The 24,639-nt window shown below is 38.1% G+C and overlaps 1 protein-coding gene across 3 annotated transcripts in view; it reads right to left on the reverse strand.

Annotated features, from left to right (window-relative positions):
• MYOM1 (myomesin 1) overlaps window positions 1-24,160 on the reverse strand; it is a 75,912-nt gene extending 51,752 nt beyond the window's left edge. The window contains exons 1-5 of one of the 3 annotated variants that reach the window (XM_027650885.1): window positions 24,053-24,160; window positions 20,028-20,516; window positions 9,871-10,008; window positions 5,529-5,739; window positions 3,667-3,824 (exon numbers count right to left, since the gene is read on the reverse strand). In XM_027650885.1, the coding sequence (XP_027506686.1) occupies window positions 3,667-3,824; window positions 5,529-5,739; window positions 9,871-10,008; window positions 20,028-20,455 (935 nt within the window). In that variant the 5' untranslated portion in view covers window positions 20,456-20,516; window positions 24,053-24,160. Of the gene's footprint in view, window positions 1-3,666; window positions 3,825-5,528; window positions 5,740-9,870; window positions 10,009-12,873; window positions 12,890-20,027; window positions 20,517-24,052 lie in introns of those variants that run through there. The other 2 variants (XM_027650883.1, XM_027650884.1) reach the window with 2 other exon arrangements.
• Between the last annotated feature and the right edge of the window lie 479 nt (window positions 24,161-24,639).

Here is a 24,639-nt window from a genome sequence, read left to right on the forward strand (position 1 = left end):
TGTAAAGGAAAGGAGAATTCACGAGCAACACCTCAGAGTTTTGTAAATTGCAAACAACGAAAATTCTGTAGCATTCTTACTTACTAGGTATCATATACATTTTGCTTGGTTTGCATATTTGATCTACTTTTAAAGCCTCCATATTCACAAAAATGTCAGCTAAAAAGTTAGCTTTTTTTTTTTTTTGCTTGCGTACCTAATGTAACAGAAGTCCTGGTGGGGTTAGGCTGGTATACAGTATGAGTGTTTTCTGGTACAGGAATATCTTCAGGATGGAAAAGTTTACTGTTCAGAATTTCCAGTAAGTAATTTGAGGGAATGAATTAATCAATCAGTACTGATCAGTAGTGAGCTGGTACTGTTAATTTCAGAATTTATATAAACAGCTTGAGACTCTCTTTGTGAGAATTCAGTGGTTCATTGTAAGTTCTTCCTCAGCAATTGTTGTAAAAAATGTTGCACATTCTGGACAATACATGGGGTAATCAGGTAAATGTTTGAGTGAATCCCATCTTAAGCAAGTAAGTATTCCACCGGTAATATGGAATAAACTGGCAATAGAAGTCTAATAAATTACACACTGAATTGTATCCAGTACATTTGGGATTTATTTAAGGTCTATAAAGAAAAAATGTTTCCTAGGAGAGTGCCCTATTTTAGCTTTCCCTGTTCTCCATAAGGTACATATATGAAGAAAGTGGAACAATAAATGGTGATAGATAAAAGTATCTTCATCTCTTTGATGTAGCTTAAATAAATATTTCTCCTCATAAGAAATAACCAGATAAAGAGCTTTGCTTCTTTATTTCAGATTTTAAATTTTAAATCTCTCATGACTTTTAGTCGGGAAAGGGAACTGGTCTGATATCAGTGACTTATCCCACTTCACCAAACAAATCAGTAATTAGCAATTTTATTTTTCCAAGAATATTATTAATTTATCTCAAGGTGAAGCTATATCTGCAACACATCTGAAAATTTTCTTTCAGCACTGTCAGTGTTATGAAATAAATAATATCTTCCTGGCTGGAAATATTTAGGCACAGTAATATATTGGGATTTTTTCAAGTGCCAAAGTCAGTAAGGAACATAAACCCTAATGATTTTTATCCAGATCTTCTTCTCAGCAAAATGTCTATGAAAAGGGACTCAATGCAGGGCAATACTCTCTATTCTATACATCAATCAGTTGCAGAGATGCCTGACCTCAGTACAGATCTCCTACTCTATTATCCTGGCTTAGACGAAGAATAATACATGGGTTCAGCAAGAGTAATCCATTCCCTAACACTCTTCACCCCATTTGCGAGGTGGTGCCCCCCCCAAGACTGATCTGCCTGGGAACACCTGGGTGCCTTTACATTTCATCTAGTGTGTCAAACAGTTTAGAAAATAGAATAGTACCATCAGTTCCTAATATTTTCCAGGGAATATGAAATCCTGGAAAACAGGACTTGACTCCAAAATCTCTTTAACTTTTCTCCAAAGGGCTGGGCAACGCTTGGATCCTATTGGCAGCGAAGCTGTTCAGTAGCACGGGGTGCTGTGGAGAAATTAGCTTAAACTGGTCATGCCAGCAGCAAGAAGACTTTCCCTTCTTTTTCTTCATTATCAAGTTAGTAAAAAAAATAATTGTTTCAATTTTGGCTTATTTATGTTCATCTATGGGAAGAATGGGGTTCATGTGTTAGAAGGACCTCTTGTTATTTCTGGAAACGTGAATTCCAGAATAGCCAGGTCATTAGCTAATGTTGTACTGCAGCCTCCCACTGTCATTAGGCATTGATAGTTTATACTTTCTGCGGCTGGTTTCAAATGTCCTGGGTTTTCCATATGCTTTTTTTGTTCCCCAAGGGAGTCAGAACAGCTGCATCAGGCAGTAAGATTTTCTTCAGAGAAAGTTCGTGAAGCTTTATAGTTTTTCAGGCACAGCATGAAAAGGTCTTCTTTGCTTATACAAAGAATGACTATTTGGAATACTGGACTGACATTTTGTTAGAAATGTTGAATGAAAGCAGACAGATCCAGGTCAGCACTGTTCTATATCTCAGAGCAAAGACACCTGCTGAAACGGATGTGAGCTCTTTTTTTTCTTTAGTAGCCTGTGGCAAACTGAAATCCCTTTGGATTTGTAAAACGTTGTATTAATTTCAACCATCCACATTTAGCACTCGGATGAAAGGCTGGTTCACAGTGAGAGCACAGGCAGACAGCTGAAGGCTTGGTTTAACCGTGTCAGGTTTTGGGAATAAGGTGAATCTCAACCAAAGTGAAAATGACCCAGCTCTCATGTTCTTGGGTAGGATTCAGATTACAGAGCTGGATTACAGCCATGAGCATAGCTGACCGTTTCTTATGTCCAGCTGAGACCAGATCCCAAGGGTTTGTCTGGAATCCTCTTCAGGAGGAATGTCAACACAGGACACCCGCATCCTTACATGACAGGAAAAATGTCTCCATGCAGAACCTGGTTATTGGTTGTCAGAGTCCATGGAGAGAGATCAAGTGACTTTGTGGACATCAGCTCTGGCCTATTAATGTACCTCTCAGTAGCATTTTTTGTCAAACCCTGAGATTAAACTTTATAAGACTTAAATAAATGCAGAGTCCCTTAAGCAATTCAAGTAGTAAATCGCAAAATATGAGTATTATGTAACATCATGACATAGTAGATGTTTTCTGTTGTCTCCACAAATACAAGTTCCGTAGGACCTACTCCTATTAATGATGAATACAGGTTTAATCTTTTTTAATTTTAAAAACACATGCATACATTTTATACACAAATTCTAGAAGAATTTTTTTAACTAAAAAATGAACATCATATCTCATTTTATGTCTGAAAAAAAAGTTACTACTTATTATCCTAACAACTTGATGATATATATGTACCATGAAAGAAATAAGAAAGATCAGCTCAGCAGATGGTGAGACAATAAAACTTCACAAGTCACTGTTAATCAAGCTGAATTCAATTCCAGTCAGGGTAAACTTTAACCCAAAAGTCAAATTAGACCTTCAGCTATGACTAAGGAAGGTATTTTTGGTTTATTACAGCAAAGATTTAGTACAAAGACCATTCAAGTGAATAGAAAATTTCCAACAGCTTTCAGAATATTTGGATGGTTCCAGTTCTATCTGAAGTCTTTGATTTCAAAAACGATGATGTGTCTGCTATGAACACATCATCATCATTGAGATTTCATATCATCATCATGAGATTCCAGTTTCATAGAGATTCAGTACTACAGCTGCTCAGTAGCCAAGGAGCTTGCTCTTGATCGAAGCGTGCTTTAATGCTTCAGGGACACTAACATAATTTGTAGACTAAACAGAAGTATTTGGGAAACATTCTTATAGATAGTATGATAAATTAAACTGCTATTTTTCCTTTATCATTGGACAGAAAGAATATCTTTGATATCTCTACCAAATAAAGGAAAAAATCTATGTACTCCTAGTGCTGTTATGCAAAGTACTATTTTGTCTTTTAATATTTTGCTCTCTTTTTGTACAAGGTAACTTGAAAGGTGTTTGACAGGCCTGTCATTAGTACCTGATTTTTTTTATTAAACTTATACTTTTCCAGAAAAATTATCAGATTCACTGAGATGACTTCAGATATTGGTTATCTGGTGCCTTTCAGTGCCAGAGATACAAACTTACCATGTAACACGGGGTGCCGGCCAGCCAGCCACGGAACAACGAAATACAACATTTTCCTTTTCCCAGATAGTGTGGGAACGAGGTTCAATGATAAACTCGGGAGCATGTAAGAGTTTATCTTGATTCAACTTTTTATGGAATGCCTGAGTCTCTTCTAGCTGGAAAAGAAACATTTTATTATGAACTTGACTATAAAACTTGATTATAACAGCAGCTGGAAGTGAAAATTATTAATGCACACACACACAAAAACCAAAAACCCCTGTATTTTTTATTTAAAACTTCAGACAGACATACTTAACGTATTTGTCTCACCTTGACACAGCAAACAAAGTTTTCGTTTTCCAGAAGTTCTCCTTCCATGATAGCTTGGAAGATTTGATTTTACTGGGGTTTTTTCCTTAAAACTATTCTAAGTAGAATAATTTTCCACATTTAATTACCTATTTATTATTTTAAGTACAGAGTGAAATGTGAAATGGGCCTGAAATTTAAATATCTTCTATACGTTTGCTCTAAAGCAAGATTGTGTATCCTAGATCATCTCTGACAGACCTACTCTCAAACCTTTCCTCATGATGGAATCTTTCCCAGGGTAACTAATATGCTATAAATCTTGCTTTCTGCAAGCTAAATGATTTCTTTTCTGCCCTAACTTTCACCTATCTGGAGAATTAAAGTTCCTGTATTGAGATTATTAAAAGAAGACAGATTTCATAATCCTCTCAGTCTTTTATAAACTGGACGATATCTCTTTTCCTTAGAATTTTTTCTCGATTCTGGACAGGTTCTATTTGTCCTCAACATTCATCAAACAGTCACTACTCATTATCGTAGGTCCAACAGACTCCAACACAATTAAATAACTGCCCTTTATGTGTTAGTGATAATACTCTAGAATGGCATTTATTTCTGTACGACTGATGTTCAATCGACTGACTGACATTAAATTTCTCTCAGGTCCTGAAGTACTTCTACCTAGCTAGGCATTCCTCATTTATTTGATCTTTTCCTTCTATATGTAGTAATTTCCATTGGTTGTTATAAAATTTCACCTTCACTGTTTCTCAATTTTTGAGATGACTTTGAATTTTTATCTTGTCCTTCAAGGTGTTTACACCCTTTCCAACTTTATGTCATGAGGATATTTTATAACCATATCGCAAATTCTTCTGCTCAAAATAGTAATAAATTTGCTAAATAAAACATATTTCAACTTGATATGTTCTGCCAGTCTGGTCATAACGTATTTATAAGTATGCTTTGAATATTATTTTTTAAGAAGCAGACAATAATGCATACAATTAGAGATTCAGTTCCAGATGTTCCTCCATAATTTACACATAGTTTACCACAATTCACCCTAATGCTGCCCTAATTTACACCCTATAATTAGAACTCTGAGGTGAACACCATGGGCAAGCTTGTTCTCAGGCTGTAAAGTCCAGAAATTACCCATCCACCTACTTATGGGCAAGATACATATATTGGCAGCTTTATTCTCTGCCCAGTAGCTGCCTCATCATCTGGGTGAATGACGCTGTGCTATTTAACCAAGTGTGGGCATGAACCAAAAGGCATACCCTGGTCCTCCACTCTGTCTTTTTCTCCCAGCACAACAGAAGTGTGCCTGGTGCCTATCTCAGGCACAGTGCCTCTTTCATTATCCATCTGACACCTGGATAACAAGACTTGTAAGGAATTTGAAAGATTTCCATTGAAAATACTTGGGGATTTTTACTACTGTTATTGCAATTGCCCATGGAGTAAATCAGGCCCTGGTATGCTAAGCACTTTACAAACACCAAACAAAAAAGACCCACACTGTTTACAAGCCTAGGTGTTCATTTCCACTCTTTTACCGTTTTTTTCATGGCCACACGTTCAGCAGACTCCCGGATCGCTACTTTCCTTGATTTTTTTTCATGATGCTCCTCTTCAGAAGTTGACTTGGCTACCTTGCTGACACTAACTCCTTCACCTGTGGCAAAAAGGTTCCTCTTGGCAACATATGCAGCACTTTCTTTAATTCTCTCTTCTTCAGTGTCTGTGATCCCACTGATATTCACTTCTCTGAAAGAATTTTTAAAAAACAGAATCCCATTAGGAAATGATGAGAATATATTTCCTTTATACTTTCTATCAAATTAGCCACCTACAGTGGCCAACGCTCTTTTGTAACATATTTCTGCTACTACAGTCTCATGTGTATTCAAAGTAGAAACATGGAAGGGTTCTGCAAAAAGGCTATTTCACTATCTAAAGACATAGCCATTTTCAGCACCTTTCCCTATGACTATATCACACACATTTTCAGTTTAACCATTATCCTGCTGTGGTTTTGTATCTCCATCACCATAAAGAGTAGGGTAAGGCACACCCACAGATCTTATTTATTGATTTATGGCTGCAGCATTCATAACAACACTACCAAAGGGGCAGGAGACAACTGAAGCTGTATAACAACGTCCTCACTTGTCGTTTATACAAAACCCCCACATAACTGTATATAACAAAAAGTTCTCCTTGTTTGTAGAACAGTCAATCTTGTAATGCTTTCAAGAAGGTGATTAAGGATTTTCTTGAAGCCTGCTCCTCAGACTTTTTACAGGGGTGAGACACAAAGAACAGTTACTCTCAACGGGTCTGGTCCGGTTTCCCCACTCCTATGTGGATGTACCACTGCAGCCATATTGTTGTGATATCATCAGGGCACTATAGCTGCTATAGTAGTGCATATACAATGAGAGTTCCTTGACTTAAGAAGAAGCATTAATATCCTTCTGCTGAATTTAGTTGTTTTAAGGTGACATTAGATGACACACTAAAACCAGGTTCTGTTTAACTTCTTATTAAGTGCCATCTCACAAACACTATATAGACAGCAGCCTCGGTTTCCAGAATGCACTCAAGCACAGCCTCTCTATTTTATCATAAAATGTTTACTACCATTACAAAGCAGAAATATTAGGAAGAATGATTTTTTTCTGTTTTCTTTTAGATTGCCAATATTATGCACTTGAGAGCACATCTCAATACTCAAGAAAATTTGGATTTAAGTCCACAATTAGCTCTCCAGCCCCTTAGTTATGAAGTCAGTTTGGTGAGATGCAAAACAGCCAAGCAGTCGAATTTGCTGTAAACTTAATTACATTTAAAAATCGCTGAAAAGACTAAAAACCTTACTTAACAGCACAGACCTTTGACCTATGTCAAGCTCAGCTTCCTGTGTTTCGGTCTGCATTAAGAAGATGATCCTTAAAGAATCAATGAAATGATAGATTCCCTTCAAGTAGGCACATCAGCTGCCCCTAAAACTATAATCTGAAGCTACAGATATATATGGCCAAGATGTTCTAAAACAATTTATAAAAATCAGTTTAATCAAAATGAATATAACTATCTACATTCAGTTTAAATGAATCCATGGCATTTTTCTTCAAAGGCAAACTGATATTATTTCCTCCTTAATTACAGTAGTTAAGATCTCAGCAACTTCACAGTATGGACTGGTTCCTCAAGGCATTGAACATCTTCTGGGAGCTGATGAGTATCCTCAGACTAATATAGGACTCATCCTAGTCAACTGCAGTTGTGGTTCCCAGGTGGTTTTGATCAACAGTATTAAATATTTAGACTTTCTGATAATTTCTTCCTGTTATAATCTTCCCAGATAAAAGAGAAATGTGCTTCCTGAAATGATGAATGTACTAAGACACTATATGGTAGTATTCAAGAATTAATCCAGCAATCATGTCTCAGGGGTTTTAGTAGAAAACACTTTTCAAGCAGACATAACAAGATCAAACTCCCATTTTGTGGCACACACAAAAGGTAATTTTAAGAGTATTTGCCATCTACAGTCCTTTGGCATAGACTTATTAGTGGTTGCAAATAGTTCCACAAGCCACACTCAATATCTTTAGCATCTATGGCATTAAATCAAGCTCTGAGTGTTTTATTGTCTAGAATGCTGCCTGGCTGTCCATAATTTTGTTTTGCAAGGATTAGCCCAAGTGTTTAAGAGGAACAATTGTAAAAGTGAATAATCTGAGCAAAGGAGTTTTTTACAGCAGAACGTGAAGGTTCTGAAATAGAACTAAATAATGGAAATGGTGACATATCGCTGAAGGTCATCCAGTAGTATGGGCAAGAACTCCAATGAACCCACAGAGAGCTGACCTTTATAAATAACTATTCCTTTTTAACAGCTATCTGCCCATGGGAAACAACACATCAATTTCACAGGGGAATTTGGGAATGACATATAACATGCACATGGTTCAGTGGCCTTCAGCTGTTATCTCTCAAACAAGAATAAATATCTGACAGGAATGCAGCACGCAACTTCCACAGTCTTGGCACGTAGTCATGAGCATGACGACAACAGAAAAAAGCCTAAACCAGATATCATTTCATGCCATGTTGAGTTGGGCACCCTAAAAATCTCTTTTTAACATTTATAAGAAAAGTAATCAAACAAACTTTTTGGGTCATTTCAGCGGCAGAAAAGCACACACAGCTTTCTGAATTGCCATGTACAAAAAGTAAGATTGATATCAACAACAGGAAGAAGAAGAAGAATAGTAACAATTATATAAGAATCTGACAGTATCTTTTAATGTAGAATCCCAAACTACTGCACAGACACAAATAAAGTTACACACTATCACATTGAGTTAGATATTACCATATGCATTAAGAAAAAAAATTAAAATAAAATAAAAGTATTTCTTATGCTTTGTTAAGATGTTAACATGATGTGCTAAGATCACAGAGGCCTGTAAAAAAGCAAAGTACTAATTATAAATCATGTTTTTCAACTATTGTCCAAAACTGTAAATTTTACCTTTGTAGACCTAAGATACAGTAAAAAGTGAGGATATTTGTGCTTGAGGGCATGGGGGATGAGGAATCTACTGCTACATAAGCATAAGCACCATGTGGCATGCAAAAGTAGTGAGAAGCCTTGAGAATATGGAGAATATGTTATTGCAAGTTTTGTTTAGACTATCACATAACTATTTATGTATTTCTATCACAAAAGATAAAGAGGAAACTCCAGAGCAATTTTTTTTAAAGGCAACAGTGTGTTTCTTAATGTTGGTTGGATCAAAGAGCAGTGAATCCAACACAGGAATATACAAGGGGTGAGAAAAAAATTACTCCGAGATAGTGGGAGGGAGTTAATAAAACCAAAACTGCTGGTCTCATCACAAAAGCATCATAAATGCTCAGAAGGCCAGAGCAATAATATCTTCCACTGACAAACTGGAACTCAGTTTTACACAAAACCACAAGTTTGGATACAAAGGGAAAGTGCCATTGGGTGTTGACTAAACAGTAGACAGAAAAGCATGGGCTCCCGGAAACAACTTGGAAGTGTCCCATGAAAAATTCTGCTGTGCAGAGGAAAGTCAAGTTGTAGGGAGGTTTCTGTTCAACCGCAAATAGGCAAAAAATTTTTCTCCTGACCTCTAAGCAGGAACCAGTTTTCCACACCACACCCCAGATGTATTAATCTGAAAAAGTGACTATGCTGAAAGTGTTGGACATACCTACTAAAATCACTGTGCCATGCCCCAAAAAGGGCAGGGGATCCTCCTTGCTCATGTTGGTTCTGGCTTCCACATAAAGTTCACATTCAGCTTTACTGAGAACACTGCTGCAGTAAGATGTATTACATCAATAGTAACCATACAAGAAATACCACCAATACGTGAGAGCAGTATGAATAATTACAATGGAATTGAGAGGGTGTTTGGTTTCATTCCAGCTTTTCCCTTTGCCGGGACAAGACATTAGCACATTGTTTTGTTGTTTCTATGTTTAATGCTTGGTTAGAGACATTTGATTACAGAGTAAGTCTTCAAAACAAAAGAATAAGCTAAATAATGTGGACAACATGCTTGTCAAGTTCCCAATAAGTAGGGTTATAATTATATTTTCATTTCATAGAAAGTGGCCCTGACAATGTGTTCAAAACACAGTCCTGACACATAGGTTCATTTGTCCTGGCTCTGGATAATCAGTCTGACTTTCTGCCAGTGAGTTGACTTCTCTTTGTCTTTTTATACTCACGTGAAGTGCAAACTACCACCATGAGATCCATGAGTGTAAAAATAGATTAAAGGATTAGTTATTTTATAATTTATTAATAAAATGTCAGGAATAATATACAAAACAAAATGAAAATTAACATACCGTCCCGTGAATATGGGCACTGAATAGTCCATGGCTTCGTTCTCTTTGTCCTCAGATATCAGATTCTGTTTTGCTCTCTTTGCTTTGGGACTCATCTTATAGGATTGATCTTCAATCATTAAATTGGAGTTTTTCAGTCTCAAATAAAAAATATATTGTTAAATTGAGGAAAAAAAACTGTTAAGAAGAACTCCAAAACACAATTAAAGTACTAAAATATGTTGCTGTCTTGCTTTATAAGCAAGAGTTTATAAATTTTTAGAGCCATAGATTCAGAGTTATTAAACACATAACCAAATGTACTTTTAACAAACTCATCATTACAAACATACCACTGATGCCCCTTGATATTAAATCTAATAGAGAAAATAAACAATATACCTGATAGAAATGTACATTTAATAGCTCTTGGTTTGGGGCTTGGAGAGTTCATATATCCAGTTTTGATAGATCCTGAAGTCACTGAGATTACTGAGTAATTCTGAAGAATGCATCTGAACTCATAACCTCTACATTTCCAAAATTTACAGTCCTGAAATTGTCTGGTTCTGAAACAAAATGGTGATGTGCAAATATATCCAAAGTAATTATGCATTTAAGTTTCTCTGCAGAAATTGTACGGCAGAGTCACCAGTGTTGCCATTTCTACTGCTCTCCCAAACCACTCCAATACAGTAGAAGTGAAGAGCTGAGTGAAGTAGCACCATTTAACATAGCACAGAGAAATGGAGAATGAGTGGAAAGGAAGAAGAGGAAATCAGAGGGAAGGCTGCCTCCCTCACCAGCCTGGGAGGGATTCTGAGGACTGCGAAGCATATTTGAGGCAATCATTTTAGGTTCATTTTTGGCATGGTTGCAACTTGTGTTAGCAAAGCTCCAAACACTTCCATTCTCCTTTCCCAAAGCAACACATATCTAACTCCCAGATCTATGGAATATGCTAATTAGTTGTCAGCCTTTTATAAATCTCCAAAGTTTATTCATCTCTGTTGCAATATCACCACATTGATGGTCTGGGCATTTTTCTACACAGCATAAGCTCACCACTTACATGTTCAGATACAGGAGCAGAATTAAGGCACAGAGTTTCTCAGAAAGGCTCGTTATCCCAGCCACGTACCACTATCAGGGATTGTCTTCCTCCCTTATCCTGGATATCTTACACAGCATGCTGTACACATATAATCAAAACTTGTGCTAGCACTGGGTCCCTGAGAATGTTGCACATGCATAATGTAGCATTACAGATATTATATACTTGGGCTAACGTTTTCCTTAGGCTGTATCCGTGCAAAAGTACCAAGATATAGAGTACCAAGATTGTGTCTCCAACACAATAAGAGTGTTTAATTTCCCAAATATGTAGTAATGATCTATTCATTGAGATTGTGTGTAAGATCACACTGGTCCAGTTTCATTCTCCCGTCTTTACTTCCTTTGTTTCTTTGTGCCCATCCTTTTGCTCAGAGTGAGTTCTCTCCCTACACAGTCCCTGCTAAATCAGTCTCTCATTCTCTAGTTCTCTTAATGTCTTTCCTAATGTAATTTTTTATCCTTCTCCATCTAGTTCCTTGCCTCAACGTCACATCCCCTCCCACATCTGCTTTCCAGACCTCATCTTTTTGCCCTGCCACTTCCAGCACTGTCAGCAAGAGTTTCCTTTCCTTTAGTTCCCATCTCATCAGATCCAACTGTATTCAACTTGCCTGGCATTGCAATGAGGCAGCTCCTCTCCTCTGTGCTCCCCACTGTCAAAAAAAGCTTGATACAGGGGGTAAAAGCAACCACGCACTGATTCTCCTTCCTTCCTCCCCTTCCTGTATCCTGGTTTCCATGTAAAGAAAAGCACAGCCAGTGAGGGCCTGCGGTACACACTACAGGACTGGGGCCAAGGCTTTCCAATGTTAGGCACCAATGAGTCAGTCAAGGCACAGATGATGTCTACAGTAGAGAGATGTTGTGGGGTCTGACACCAGGCACTGGTGGAAGGGTGTCCAAGAGAGGCAGATCCAGCTCTAGGGACAGAAATCCATGCAGAAAACACTTGGGCACAGTCCAGAGAGAGTACTATAAAAAGGATGTTGTGAAGTAGGATATGCAATGGCCTCACTCCTGGATTGGACAATGATGTGGTACAATCACTAGGGAAAACCACAAATGTATTGGAAAAACTCATCATCAAATAAGTGATGTGAAACATCAAAGGCAAACTACTTCCATTACTTTTCATAATTGAACTATAGTCTGTAATGAACTGCAGTTCTTTACTTAGCAGATGACTTTTATTTCTGTCCTATTTTAAAATGGGACAAACCTGGAATTTTGACACTGACTGCCATCAGATTTCCTCAGGGCTTTAGGCTGGACCTTTTGGAAGGCTACTTGATTCCTGGTTGTTTCTAGATCAAGAAGGGGAATGGTACTATTTGAATTTAAGTTAAAATGTCAAGAAGTTTCTATTTTCATAAAAGTAGTTGAAAAACGTGGTAAAACTTTCAGCTCAGGCATTTACAGTGCTGTTAAATCCAGACTAGCACTTTGTTCCTAAAGGAGAGTTTGGCCTTGCTGACAGTTTAGTTTTCATATACAGTCCAGATTATGCACTCGTGTAGGGAATTAATGGGGGGCATGCATAGAAATTCCCATCACTCCCTGCTGGCATTATGTTGATGGAACTCCTATATGATAGCGGGGATTTCCTATCTTTCACTTACAACACTCTAAAATAATTTGAAAAGGAAAGAATAAATTCCTATAGGCTGTCTTTGTTTGACAGTTGTATTTTTTACTTAAACACTCCAAGTGTTTGAAGTTGAATATCTCACCTTCATCTTTTCTGCCTTCCACATCTCACTTTACAAAAATATCCCCTGAATCCTTCAGATTAATGCCAGAGATCTTTATCATAATGAAGCCTGAGAAACAGAAACGGAACTGGGACTTTTACTGAGGTATGATGACTAGAATAAAAACAGCATACATGCACGGCTGATTGCCACTCAGTTCTGAGTTTGCTAAACAATGTCTCTTGATTGAGGAACTTTTGCTGCAGCCACCTGATTATTTTCTAGGTTATTACTCCTGGATCCTTCATGCTGTGGCATCCCTTGGTCAGTTCTTGTGTATATGTTCACATCACCATTGGCCAATCAGAGCTCAAATCAGTCCAGCAGTTTAATTACCTAGGTAGCCTCATCTCCTCAGATGGTAAGATTGACGGGGAGATAGACAACAGGTTAGCAAAGGCATAGAGTGCTTTTGGAAAACTCCACAAAAGAGTATGGCGCAATAAACACTTGAAGAAAAGCACCAAGATCAGTGTTTGCAAAGCCAGAGTGTTGTCTACTCTCTTATACGGTTCCAAATCATGGGTCATCTCCCACCACCACCTGCGTCTCCTAGAACGCTTCCATCAACGCTGTCTCCGTACAATCCTAAACATCCACTGGTCAGATTTTGTGACCAATACATCTATACTGGAACAAGCAGCAGTCACAAGTATTGAGGCCATGTTGATGAGAACACAGCTGCGTTGGGCAGGGCACGTCTCAAGGATGAAGGACCACCGCCTCCCTAAGATCTTGCTTTATGGTGAACTTGCCACTGGCTACCACAAGAGAAGAGCCCCAAAGAAAAGATACAAGGACTCCCTGAAACAACATCTCAGCCTTGGCCATATTGATCACCATAACTGGTCTACTCTGGCCTCCAATCAGGAGGCCTGGAGACACACCATCTATAACGCAGCTGTCTTCTTTGAGAAAGCATGCGGGATCACTCTTGAGGAGAAAAGGTAGCACAGAAAGAACTGTGTCTTGCAGAATACACCATCTAAGGAGTCTTTCTGCTGTGCCTTTTGCAATCGGACATGTCTATCTCGTATTGGCCTCATAAACCACCAGCATGCCTGTAACAAATGTGGATAGAGCCTTCCCAAATCTTCATTCGCGAAGCCCAGCCATGATGATATTACTCCTGGATCCTTCATGCTGTGGCATCCATTGGTCAGTTCTTTTGTGTATGTTCTCAGGAACAGAAAATCACCTTTCTAGATGTCTTTTCCTCTCTTCTTTCCTGGGAAGAGGCAGCTGAACAAGAGTTGTGCTGTCTCCTAAGAGCAATACTTTGGAGTGGTACAGGAGAGAGAGCACTCAGTTATCCAAAGTGCATATAATAATTGTGAGCTGAATAATGGATCCATGTGGATCCTCTAATTATCTACTATTCTCAGTTTAATAACACAACACTTTCCTTCAGTCATTTGCTCTTTCAGAAAGTTGATCTGGACTAAGGAAGACACTGCTGAGAAGTGTTCCATTGAGTATTGCTGATGGTGCTTTTAGACCAGTTTCCAGTTCCTGGTCAAGAACGGGTAAAAAGAAAATTCATGGAGAGTAAAATCCCTTGATAAAACCTTTTAGTTTCAAGTAAAGACCTAGGGACATCCTGAGCCAGAGGTTGCATCCTGGCTGTAACAGTGAGCTTATAATTTTGTATATGAAAATGGTACTTTCTTTTGAACCTGTTTTTATCTGCCACTTTATAATCTCTTCCATGCTTACATGCCACACTGGGTGAAAAATTTTCTTTCTTCACTCTCTGCACATCTATCACATCATTCATTAACATCACTTGCACATGTTCATCTCTTTTCCAAGGTAAGAGCCCCAGGGTCTTACCTTCCCCCAACAGAAAGCATTCCACACCTCCCCCTACCCTCTTTGCAGATATCTGATCCTTTTCTAGTTTCAGACTGTACATTTTGAGATGAGATGACCAGAACTGCACCTGGTATTTCAACTACCATCATACCTTGGATTAATACACTGGTACAATATGCTTTCTGGTTTATTTTTGCTTTCTTTCACAGCTCTTCCTAAATCTCTAATTGCTCCATGACCACACCAGAGCACCCAGCCTGTGGTTTCAGAGAGATCTTCAGAGTCACTCTAAAATCTTCTTTAGAATTGCACTGCATAAGCCATGAGCTGAGATAAATAAATTTGAAGCAGCAGAAAATGTTTCTCCTTTCCAAATCCTGTCATTTGCTTTTGATCAGGCAGAGCTATAGGAAGGCTAGTAGAAATGCATATTCAAATGGAGCTCTTTAGAGGGGAAAACAGATTAAATGCTATTCTATCATGAGGTTTACTTCCCTGTTTACCTTTTGTGTTATTACTATTTCCTACTGTACAACACAAAACCCAAATCCTGTCTACAACCATTATTTAGGTGGCCCAAAGGAGGACTCTGCTTTCTTGAACCAGATTCTAAAATCTTGCCCTTTATTTTAAAATGTTCCAACCTTTTACCTGATATGTGGAACAGAATCTCCCTGGAGGAGAAGGAGCAGGGTATCAGCGTTCTCTAGTTTCATAGGGAGGAACAGTACCATGACCTTTTAACATCTTTCAGCCTCATTTGATATGCCTAGCTAGCATATGTATATTTATTTCCAGGTCAGGTACTATCTGTATTGCCTTATCAAGGTTGGTGGTCCAAGCCAACTGTCCTCATTTCTTGGTGTTTATTCAGCATGTTAAAATATCAATGCCAGCATTTTTCTACTTTCTCAGTAGAGTCACTGAGTTGTAAATGCTAAAGTCACAGGCATTGTTCTGCAGAAATGCAAAAAACAGATGCTATTAGCCTTTCCCCCCTAGTCCAACAGAGAAACTAAAGACAACAACATTATGCAGGGCTTCTGAAACTCCCAAACAGAGGGTTTGTTTTGATTTCTTATTCTCAGACAGAGATTGTGTTATCACTGTCCTTGTTTCTGTGCATGAAGAGACAGAGTTCCCTCCCTGCACAAAGAGATTCTGCACCCAGCGAATGTAGAAATTGTCTGCCAGAATGCTCCCAGAGCATGCTGCCAGAATGTGTTCTGGGAGCAGGCTGCAACACCCTATTCCTTAGTTATTTCAGTCCTGCATGAAAAGGCACCTGTAAGCTCTTTCACACCACTACAAAATCATGTCCTCAGCATGCTTTTGTTACATCTCTGTCTCACCTTATTCCAACAGCATAAAGGCATAGTGGCATCCACAATGTCTGCACCAGCTGTAGCTGCTGGATGAAGTCCATTAGCCAAGAGGCATTTTCCAGGCTGTCTTTCTAGCAGATACTTCTTTCCTAATACTCTGTGTTTTAATTTACTCACTTTAGAGAGGAGATAGTGGATTGACAAACCCAATTACAGGAAGGAAAAAAAATAGGATTTTCTGAGAAGAGCTCTTTAAAGGCAGTCTTTAAAAATGAGAGATGCGCTCCAGTGGCTATATTAATTTTAAGTTGTTGACAGATTTGTCACAAGTCCAGGCAATATTGCTGGCAATAATCATTCTGGCAATAATCTGTGTTCCCTAACACAGCTTCCACAACAATTTTATTTGAAGGGGAATTGTTTCCACGTAGCAGGTCTCATTAAAATAAATTCCATGCTTGACTATGACGTCTGGAAGCCACCTTCTTAACCCTCACCTATAATAAACCAAAGGATAAGCAGTGCCAAGATCATGGTCCTCTCATGTTTCTGAAAGTGTATTATTTACCCAGCCCTGTCACGATCCTGGTTACAATATTGCTCAGACGAACATTTACTCTCACTGTCTGGCAGTCTAATTAATTGTAAGTTAGTATCTCTCCTCTGTCTGGTTGGTTTACTTGAATTACACCACATCTTCTTTGCTGTTTTATTTGACCTGCAAAATACATGCAAACATCTGAGCCACACCAGTACCTTCTGTTTTCCCTCTAAGCAAGTGTTTGGCCCTTTTGGTGGTAGATAATCTGTCTGTGACACAATGGTATTTTCTGATACTGCTAGACAGAAAAATAACAAATGGAAAAGCAGTGAAAGATTGAGCAAAAGCAAATGACTGAGCTTCTCAAAAAAGTGATAAATGAGTTTAATCCAGAAATCCTGTTTGACAGGCCTGTAGTGCAGCTTTTGCAGATCTGACTCAAAGCTTCTCAAAAACACATGGAGGATGGAGCGTTGCTGTTGAAGGTTTTCCCACAGGAGCCAACCTGCCCACGCTGGCATCCCCTGAGGACTGGATAGGGAAGAAGATGGATGGCCACAACATTGGATTAAGCAAGAGAGCTGCCACCCCTCACCTGCACAGATGTTGCTCACACCTCAGGAGAAGCAGCACACCCCCCTTCTCCTGCCTCTACTGAAGCCAAAGAAGCAGTGTGTGGCTACAAACAGCCCTAGGAGCTGCTGGGGAGGGCTGGGTGTGAAGGGGCAATCTTTACACAGTGAGACACACTTTCTTATAGGAGCCAAGGGTTTTGCAGTTTTGCAAACTGTAATCAGCAAAGCTGCAAGTTGCATACTTGCTCTTGCTTTTGCCAGTTTTCATTTTTCTCCTTTTACTTCTTCAAGCTGTCATGGTGTGAAGAAGACTTGAAATGTGGGGAAGGAGGGTCTACTTGCACATGGAGATTTTTTTGTCCTCATGAGAAAGCAAGCTGTGGCTCCTTCAAGCTGTCTATGTCCATGCTCTGGGCATGTTTTCCACTCAAGTGGGACCTCAACATCAGAGAATTGGGTCCAGATCAAGGTCTTGCAGGTTACCTAGTCCCTAGTCCTACTCCACTATTTTCCCTGTGATAAAATCCTCACATAGCACAAACTGCACATCAACACTGTTGCTTCATGAACACTCTTCTGTACAGTGACTACAGAAAAGGATGCAACTTAGATTTTGCAAAAATACTAAAGTATAGCAGAGGCTACTTTAGATAAAACTAAGAAGTGACCTGAATAAAGAGCTTAGTATTTGAATTTTCCTGTTGGGCTTGTTGGTGTTTATCCACAGAACTATATCCATTATACATAAGTGTATGTTTGACATTACTATCTAGTGATACTCAATAATCAATTGTTAGTTGAAAAATTTTGCCTGGATTTGGATTCACGTGTCTATTCTTGTTTCAAATGAACATCACTTGAGGTCATTTAGATATTTATATTCAAGGCCCTTTCTACTTCTTAAAAATTTAAAAAATTTGAAGACCCATTTCCTTTTTATTGTTTTCTTTTTTTTTTTTTTCCTGCACCATTACTTTCATAGAGGTGAAACCAGAAAGTTTTTCATTTGCCCAATTTATTTTGGTAACACTTTTTGTTTCCACTTTACTTCTTGAAGTATTTTAGGTCATCTGGAGAAGATAGCACAAACTTGGAAAGAGTTACTTCAAATTGGCACTACATTTAACTGTAGAGTCACATTGTTTGTTCCACTTTACCTCTTGCAAATTGCAGAAAAATGGGCTGCAAAAACAAAGTAAATACTAACATAAAGGCAATATTAACCATAAAACCATATTAAATATTAAGATTTTCATTCAGAAACATATCTTCTCATATGTTAATTAAGTTTTGTACAAGAGAGATTTGAATCACAGGTGTATAATCTCTAGAGCCCTCATCTTACATAGCAGCATTGTGTTTCTCAAGCCTCCAACACAATGACAGGACCACAGAAAAGAAAAAGAAATTACAGCTGAGACATTCTTATCTCTGATTGCCAGGATAGCATATGAAACTACTGGCAAGTTTTGTACTATGGAGTACTATATGTGCAAATATAGCATTTTAAAGCAAAAGCTATTATCTTGAACAAAACCTAAGGAAACCTGGAAATGTTGCAAGTTCTTTCCCAATCAAGCAATTTCATTTCTTTTAATATTACTTTGCTGACATTAGAGTTCTTCTTATTAAAAATATACAGGTTTCAGAAGACACTTATATGACAACTGAAGTGCTTGTAACTGGGACTGAGAAACAGCTTTTTTTAATAATAATTTTTTACAACTTCAAGTAATGTTCCTATTTTTTATGGGAATCTTTTCTGTAACAAGAAGGAGGCTTTGGGTTAGGGTCAGCAACAGAGCACAGGCATAACTGCATCACTGCAGAAATTTGGGATATTTTGCCCTACACAACTCTCTTTGGAAACATAACCCTCAGTCCCAGCACCTCCAGTTTGCTTCCCTTCACCAGCATATTATAAATGAGGTTCTCACTGCTTCACTCAGTGGTTAATTATCTGCACAAGTGAAACTGTTTCAACAGCAAAGACTGGATATTACCCAGCCTGAGACAGTCAGCTGTAGAATCATAGAATCATTAAGACTCTAAGATCATCAAGTCCAACCATTAACCCAGCATTGCCAAGCACATCACTAAACCATGTCCCTAAGTGCCAGCTCCCTGTGTTTTTTGAACATTTCTGAGGATGATGATTCCACTACTTCCCTGGGCAGTCTGGTTGACAAGTCTTGATCAGTTCTTCTAATGATACTCTAAATTTTATATTAACATAACAGCAAGCAGATGTTTTGGGCTATAATTTGTTGATCATTTCCTCTGTTGCTAACAGTTGTTCTAATCTTACTCTATTACTCCCCTAATTTCTGTAAATCTCTGAGATATATGCATACAAATAATATAAGGCTACTATATAAAAAATATTCTGCTAATGTCATTGCTTAAGCAATATTTATAATCTTAAATAAGCAGAAAAACATGGCAGCTAAGCATAGCTGCTCTTCTCATGTAAGATGGACACTTCAGGATATTCCTATTTTGGAAATAGTATGCCTCAACCAATATACAGTGTGTAAATTTCAACTTCTTGAATCAGTCAGTATAAAAGTAAAACCGTTAGGGCAAAGAAAAGTTAATGATATATGGACAGGTCAGCTCAAACTTGCATGACAGTTTTGAGTCCTTTTACTGCTTCATCCTGGTCAGATAAGAGACAGTTTCAACCCAAAAGCTGTCTCAACTCTTTGTATTAAATTCAGCTGTTCTAATATGGCTAAACAACTTGGAAGGAGAGGTGGCTCATGCCTAATCATTTTGGAACATGAATATGTCATTATTCAGCCACACCAGCATTGCCAGTGCTCTTATTATGCCAGTCCAACCATCACACATGAATTAGTCCAACAAACTAAGCTGACTACGGTCCTTGCCATTCCCAAAGCCAAATGAAAAACACCACACCAGGAAAACACATTAACATCGAGCTACAGGGAAAATTTATGTGGAAGAGGAGTAGAGTTTTGCCACTGATATCAATGGGAGTTGGTTGGACATTTTTGTACTGGAATGCTGTTTCAAAGATGGATCTACTTACCCTAAACTGTAGGCTTCAGATCCCAGTCTGTAGGCTGCAGCCAGCTTGTTGATGGATTCAGATGCATGGCTGTAGGCAGCTGAACTCCTGCTGAGGGATTCGGAGTCGAGACTGTAGGCAGCAGATCTTTTGCTTTGTGCAGCAGAGTGATCATAGGCTGTGGATCCATAGCTGTAGGCTGCCGACTCCAGGTCATAGGCTGAGGAGCCATGACTGTATGCTGCTGAGGAGTCGAGGCTGAAGCCTGCTGCAGAGGCATGGCGATAGGCCGCAGAGCCCCTGGCATAAGCTGTGGATCCTTGAGCATAGACAGCAGCTTTACTCTTTGTTTCCTTTTGGTACTGGCTTACAGTGGATGTCAGTGCTTTATGGCGGTACGCACGGTCATAGTGCTCGTGGTGTCTTTGGTAAAAAGGTAAAGACATCATGGGTGTCTCCTAATTTTGCTTTTCACTGCACACTTCTGAATGTTAATAAACAGGATGGTGTCTGAAAAAGAACAGATCAAACATGAGGACTATTGTCAAGGAAACTCCTGAGTGGCATACAAAGAATATGTAACTTCATACGGACTAACACGGTTTGTAAAATCAACTGCAATGAATTCAGGGTTATCTTTTTATGAGGTGACCAACTTTCAGATAGATTCATCTTTAAATTTCAAGATGGTCATGTCATCCATCATGACCATTTGCACTAATATGTCTCTTCATTGGTAGTTGGCCTTCCTGTTACTGCCAGCTATTCAAGTTTTACGTGCTTAACTTCTCCACTCATGACTGCAAACAAATGAAACTTTGTGTGCCTGACTTCTTCAGAGATAGTGTAAATAATTTTGTTCAATTACAATAGAATAATAAATTATTTTAAAGCCGTGAGCAATTCCAACAAGGTTACACAGGCTGAAATAAAAATATATGAACATTTCATTATTTTAATCCAATTTTCAGATTCAATTTAATATTCCATTTAGTATTTTAACAATTAATAAAAACATTAATATTGAGAAGGTTGTCAGTTTTCCTGTAAACGTGCATATTACATTGCTTATTTTATATGTGATACTAGCATTCAATTTAAAAGGGCTTATCATACCTTTACAGTTTAATCAGGGATACAATCTGTATGCAGTGGGTAAAATAATGTTATGCTCCTTAATTCAAACGAACCCTTTTTTTAACCTAGAATGTTGTGTTCAAGACTGTCAAGAAACTTCCTCCATAAAATAGCCCCATCTAAGTTTCAGTTTGCACAGTCATCAGTGGACTGTCTTGTAGTTACTTGCACTAGGAAATTTGATCAGATGAGAGGTAGTTCCCCTCTCAAAATGGGATGAAGGTTGAGTGCAGAAAGGATTTCCCTTGTTTATTTTTAAGTCAATTCAGATTTTATTTTGCATTTGTTTTATTTTGCTGTTGTTAAAACTGACTTTTTCTTATTTGACATGCAAGCTTGCCTCTACTAATCCACATGATAACCTTTCTTTCTCTTCTCTTTAGGTTTACAACATGTCTAGGAGTATCCCTGAAAAGATACCTGATCATTAATAGAGATGAGCTACAACAAGGAATGTTTAGAACGATTTTAAAAAGATCCAAAAACAGTGGTGAGAGGTGTTTGTTATTGGGTGTTTAAATATTAATCACAACATTAAGAGACTTCTTCTGCTTCTTTTTAATTCATCCTAATGAAAAAAAATCTAATTTTTTTACATAAAATACACTTACAGAACTGGAGAGCAACCATGACTTCATGAAAATCAAGATATTTGAGTGGGGCTGTCCTGTGCAGGGCCAGGAGCTGGACTTCTATGATCCTTATGGGTGCCTTGCAGCTCAGAATATTCTGTGATTCTGTGGGGGTTTTTCCCTGTAGTTTTTATGCTTCCTATATTTCAGTCCTTGTCTTTTTCTTTAGTATTTGGTTCTATCAGCAAGTCAAGAAACTGCAAATTATTTTCTTTGATAACTGATAAGGTACTCACCCTAACCAAGATAAATTATGAAAAATCAAAACCAAAAAAACCCAAGCAACCAGTCAAAAAACAACAAAGAGGAAAACTTGCAGGGTCCCTCAAGGGAGATGTTCTCTGTAGGATAACAGAGTAGATAATTTGTTTGCAAAAGGTCAACAAGTGAGAAACTCATTTCAGAAGTCTTTATGCAAAAGAAATTGATGATATCCTCATCAGAGTGAAACAGTGACTTCAAGATCAGTTTATGCATTTCCTTTATTTTTATCTAAGGAATAGGGAGGAATGGGAAAGTGTTAGCTCATTGTTCTCAATGGTGGAAAATTATGTCCCCCTTTAATTCCCTTATTCCTCATGCTATCTATTTTTTCATGTCAGTCTAAAAGAACACAATTATTCTGTCTAGTATCATTGTTTCTAATACTTGTCAATAGTTTGTGTTGTTATTCATTTCACTTTGTTAACTACCAGTAGAACATAATTTCTCTTATTTTTCATAGTTTCAGAAGATTTATTTTTCTTCATTTTTCTTCATTGCTTTCTCTCCCAGATCTGGCGAGCTAGGTTTAGGATTTGCAAGTCGTGGTGATCTCTGCTGAGCAATGTTAAGGCGTATGGATTGCACGCTGAAAGGGAACGAACATGAGAACATCCTGTTTTCCTTATGTAGAGTACCACAGTTGTCTCCTTTTGTCTTCACCAGCTTTATTTGCAGCATTGGCTGGATTCATCTCACATACAACAGGCACAACGCTAAAGCCATTCAGTCCTGTTGCTCAGGGATTCCCACAAACCTTTCAGGCTTTGAAGTAAGGAGGGTGATCTAAAACCACAAAGCTCTGCATTTGTTGCCCTTTAAGAAGTTAAATGAGGCACTTCATCTACATCTTATCAAAAGAACAGGCTAACGTGTACAAAGGAAACCTTTTTCTTTCAAACTCATAAGGTCTGGACTTCACTGTCCTAAGGATTAAGAGTCTATGATAGGAATAAGAACTAAGGCAGTAAGGCAGGAGCTGAGCACAAAGTCATCTTTCCTGGTTCAAATCTAAGACCGACACTGACTCACATTTTATAAGAGGAAACTCCTTTTATAGGTATTTTATCACACTATGAGTAATGTTTTATATTTCTTCTGAAACATCAAGAATTGCTCATAGGTCAGAATAAGTTGGTTACACTAGTCTGATCAGAGTGACACTATCAGAGATGACAAGAAACTCAGAACCTTCTAAGAACTTTGCTCCTCTCTGGAGCACTGTGTGATTATCAGATTGACTCTCATCTCTCAAGTTTTATAAAATCCATGCTACCTACACCCACTTTGACTGTGTCCATTAACCAGGCCCCTTCAGTGTGACAGTAACATTTCCTTTCAAGGTCTGTGTAGCATTTCATATCTGCAGAGCTTTGCCTAAAAATTTTAGTGGCCATAGTTAGGTGAATATGCAGTTTTTGGAGCTACATGTTAGCAGCTATTCAACTGAATTTTTAAAATGACTACTGAGCAGACAGTTCTGTACTTGTCCATAGGTCATAGCAACACACTAAAGGAAGTGATTTTACTTGTCTATTGCACTGTTTGCCAGTCTATGTAATTCTTTAAGGATCTACTCCATGAATCAGTGAAATAGTGAAATAGATTAAAAAAAAAGAAAACAACTCTGCTAAGAAGGAAAAAAAAAAGATAACATTTCCTTCAGCTCAGTCAATGGCTTTAAAATCACATGACATCCTATGCAGCTAGAAAATATTTAGCTTACACATTTTGTAAACCCAAAGGAGGTTACATGACAAACTCCTCCTGTATCTCAGTAAGCCATGCTTCTTTTGAGAGTACTGTGACAGTATACAATAATAGCTGAGTGATAGTAAAAAAGCTTTTGCACTACTTTGGTTTTTTTCACAGCTGAATCCTCAGATGTTTTCAGTTCATATCCACAAGTCCCTCAAATAACTGCTGATCTTAGAAGAATAAAAGGAGCTCGGCATTACAGATTCAGATTAAAAATAATTGAACACATAAAGCCTTCTGGCATAAAGAAACACTTACCAGGACCCAAATGAATGGTAGCAAATGAAATAGCTCTCAAGTGGTGAATAGCACAAAAATACAGCAACAATGAAGCCAGCAAGGAAAGAGGTAGTTAGGATGAGGGGTAAGGACTAGACTTCAAGGTCCAGAACAAAAATAATGCCTGCAGTCAGTGGAATGTCAGAGCCCCAGTCCATACCTTTTATGGTCAGGGGGATGCTATAAATATAACATTGAAGAGGGAGAGAGAGAGAGACAGATACTGATACCCTGTACTATCTCTGTGCAAAGACATGATGACAGCAGCTTCAAACTGAGAGTTCTCCCTTTAAAGTATCTTCACTAAATTCTGTATAAAAACAGCATTCCAATTCAAAATTATTTCTAGGAACTTGTTTCCTTACTTAAATCAGATTTAGGAGAACAAAAAAAAATATTGTGTCATGAGTCAGAAACTAAGGAAGACCAGTCCCTGTATTGACCTTACCGTGGTACAAGAATTTGAATATTTTATGGGTTCCATTTTTTTTTTAATGCCAAGCCAAGGTATATGTAATACAGATATTTCTGTTTAATGACAATCTAACAAGACTCTACAGAGCCAT

The sequence above is a fragment of the Corapipo altera genome, unplaced genomic scaffold (genome assembly GCF_003945725.1).
Source record: "Corapipo altera isolate COAL_440 unplaced genomic scaffold, ASM394572v1 24, whole genome shotgun sequence".
Classification (NCBI taxonomy): Eukaryota; Metazoa; Chordata; class Aves; order Passeriformes; family Pipridae; genus Corapipo; species Corapipo altera.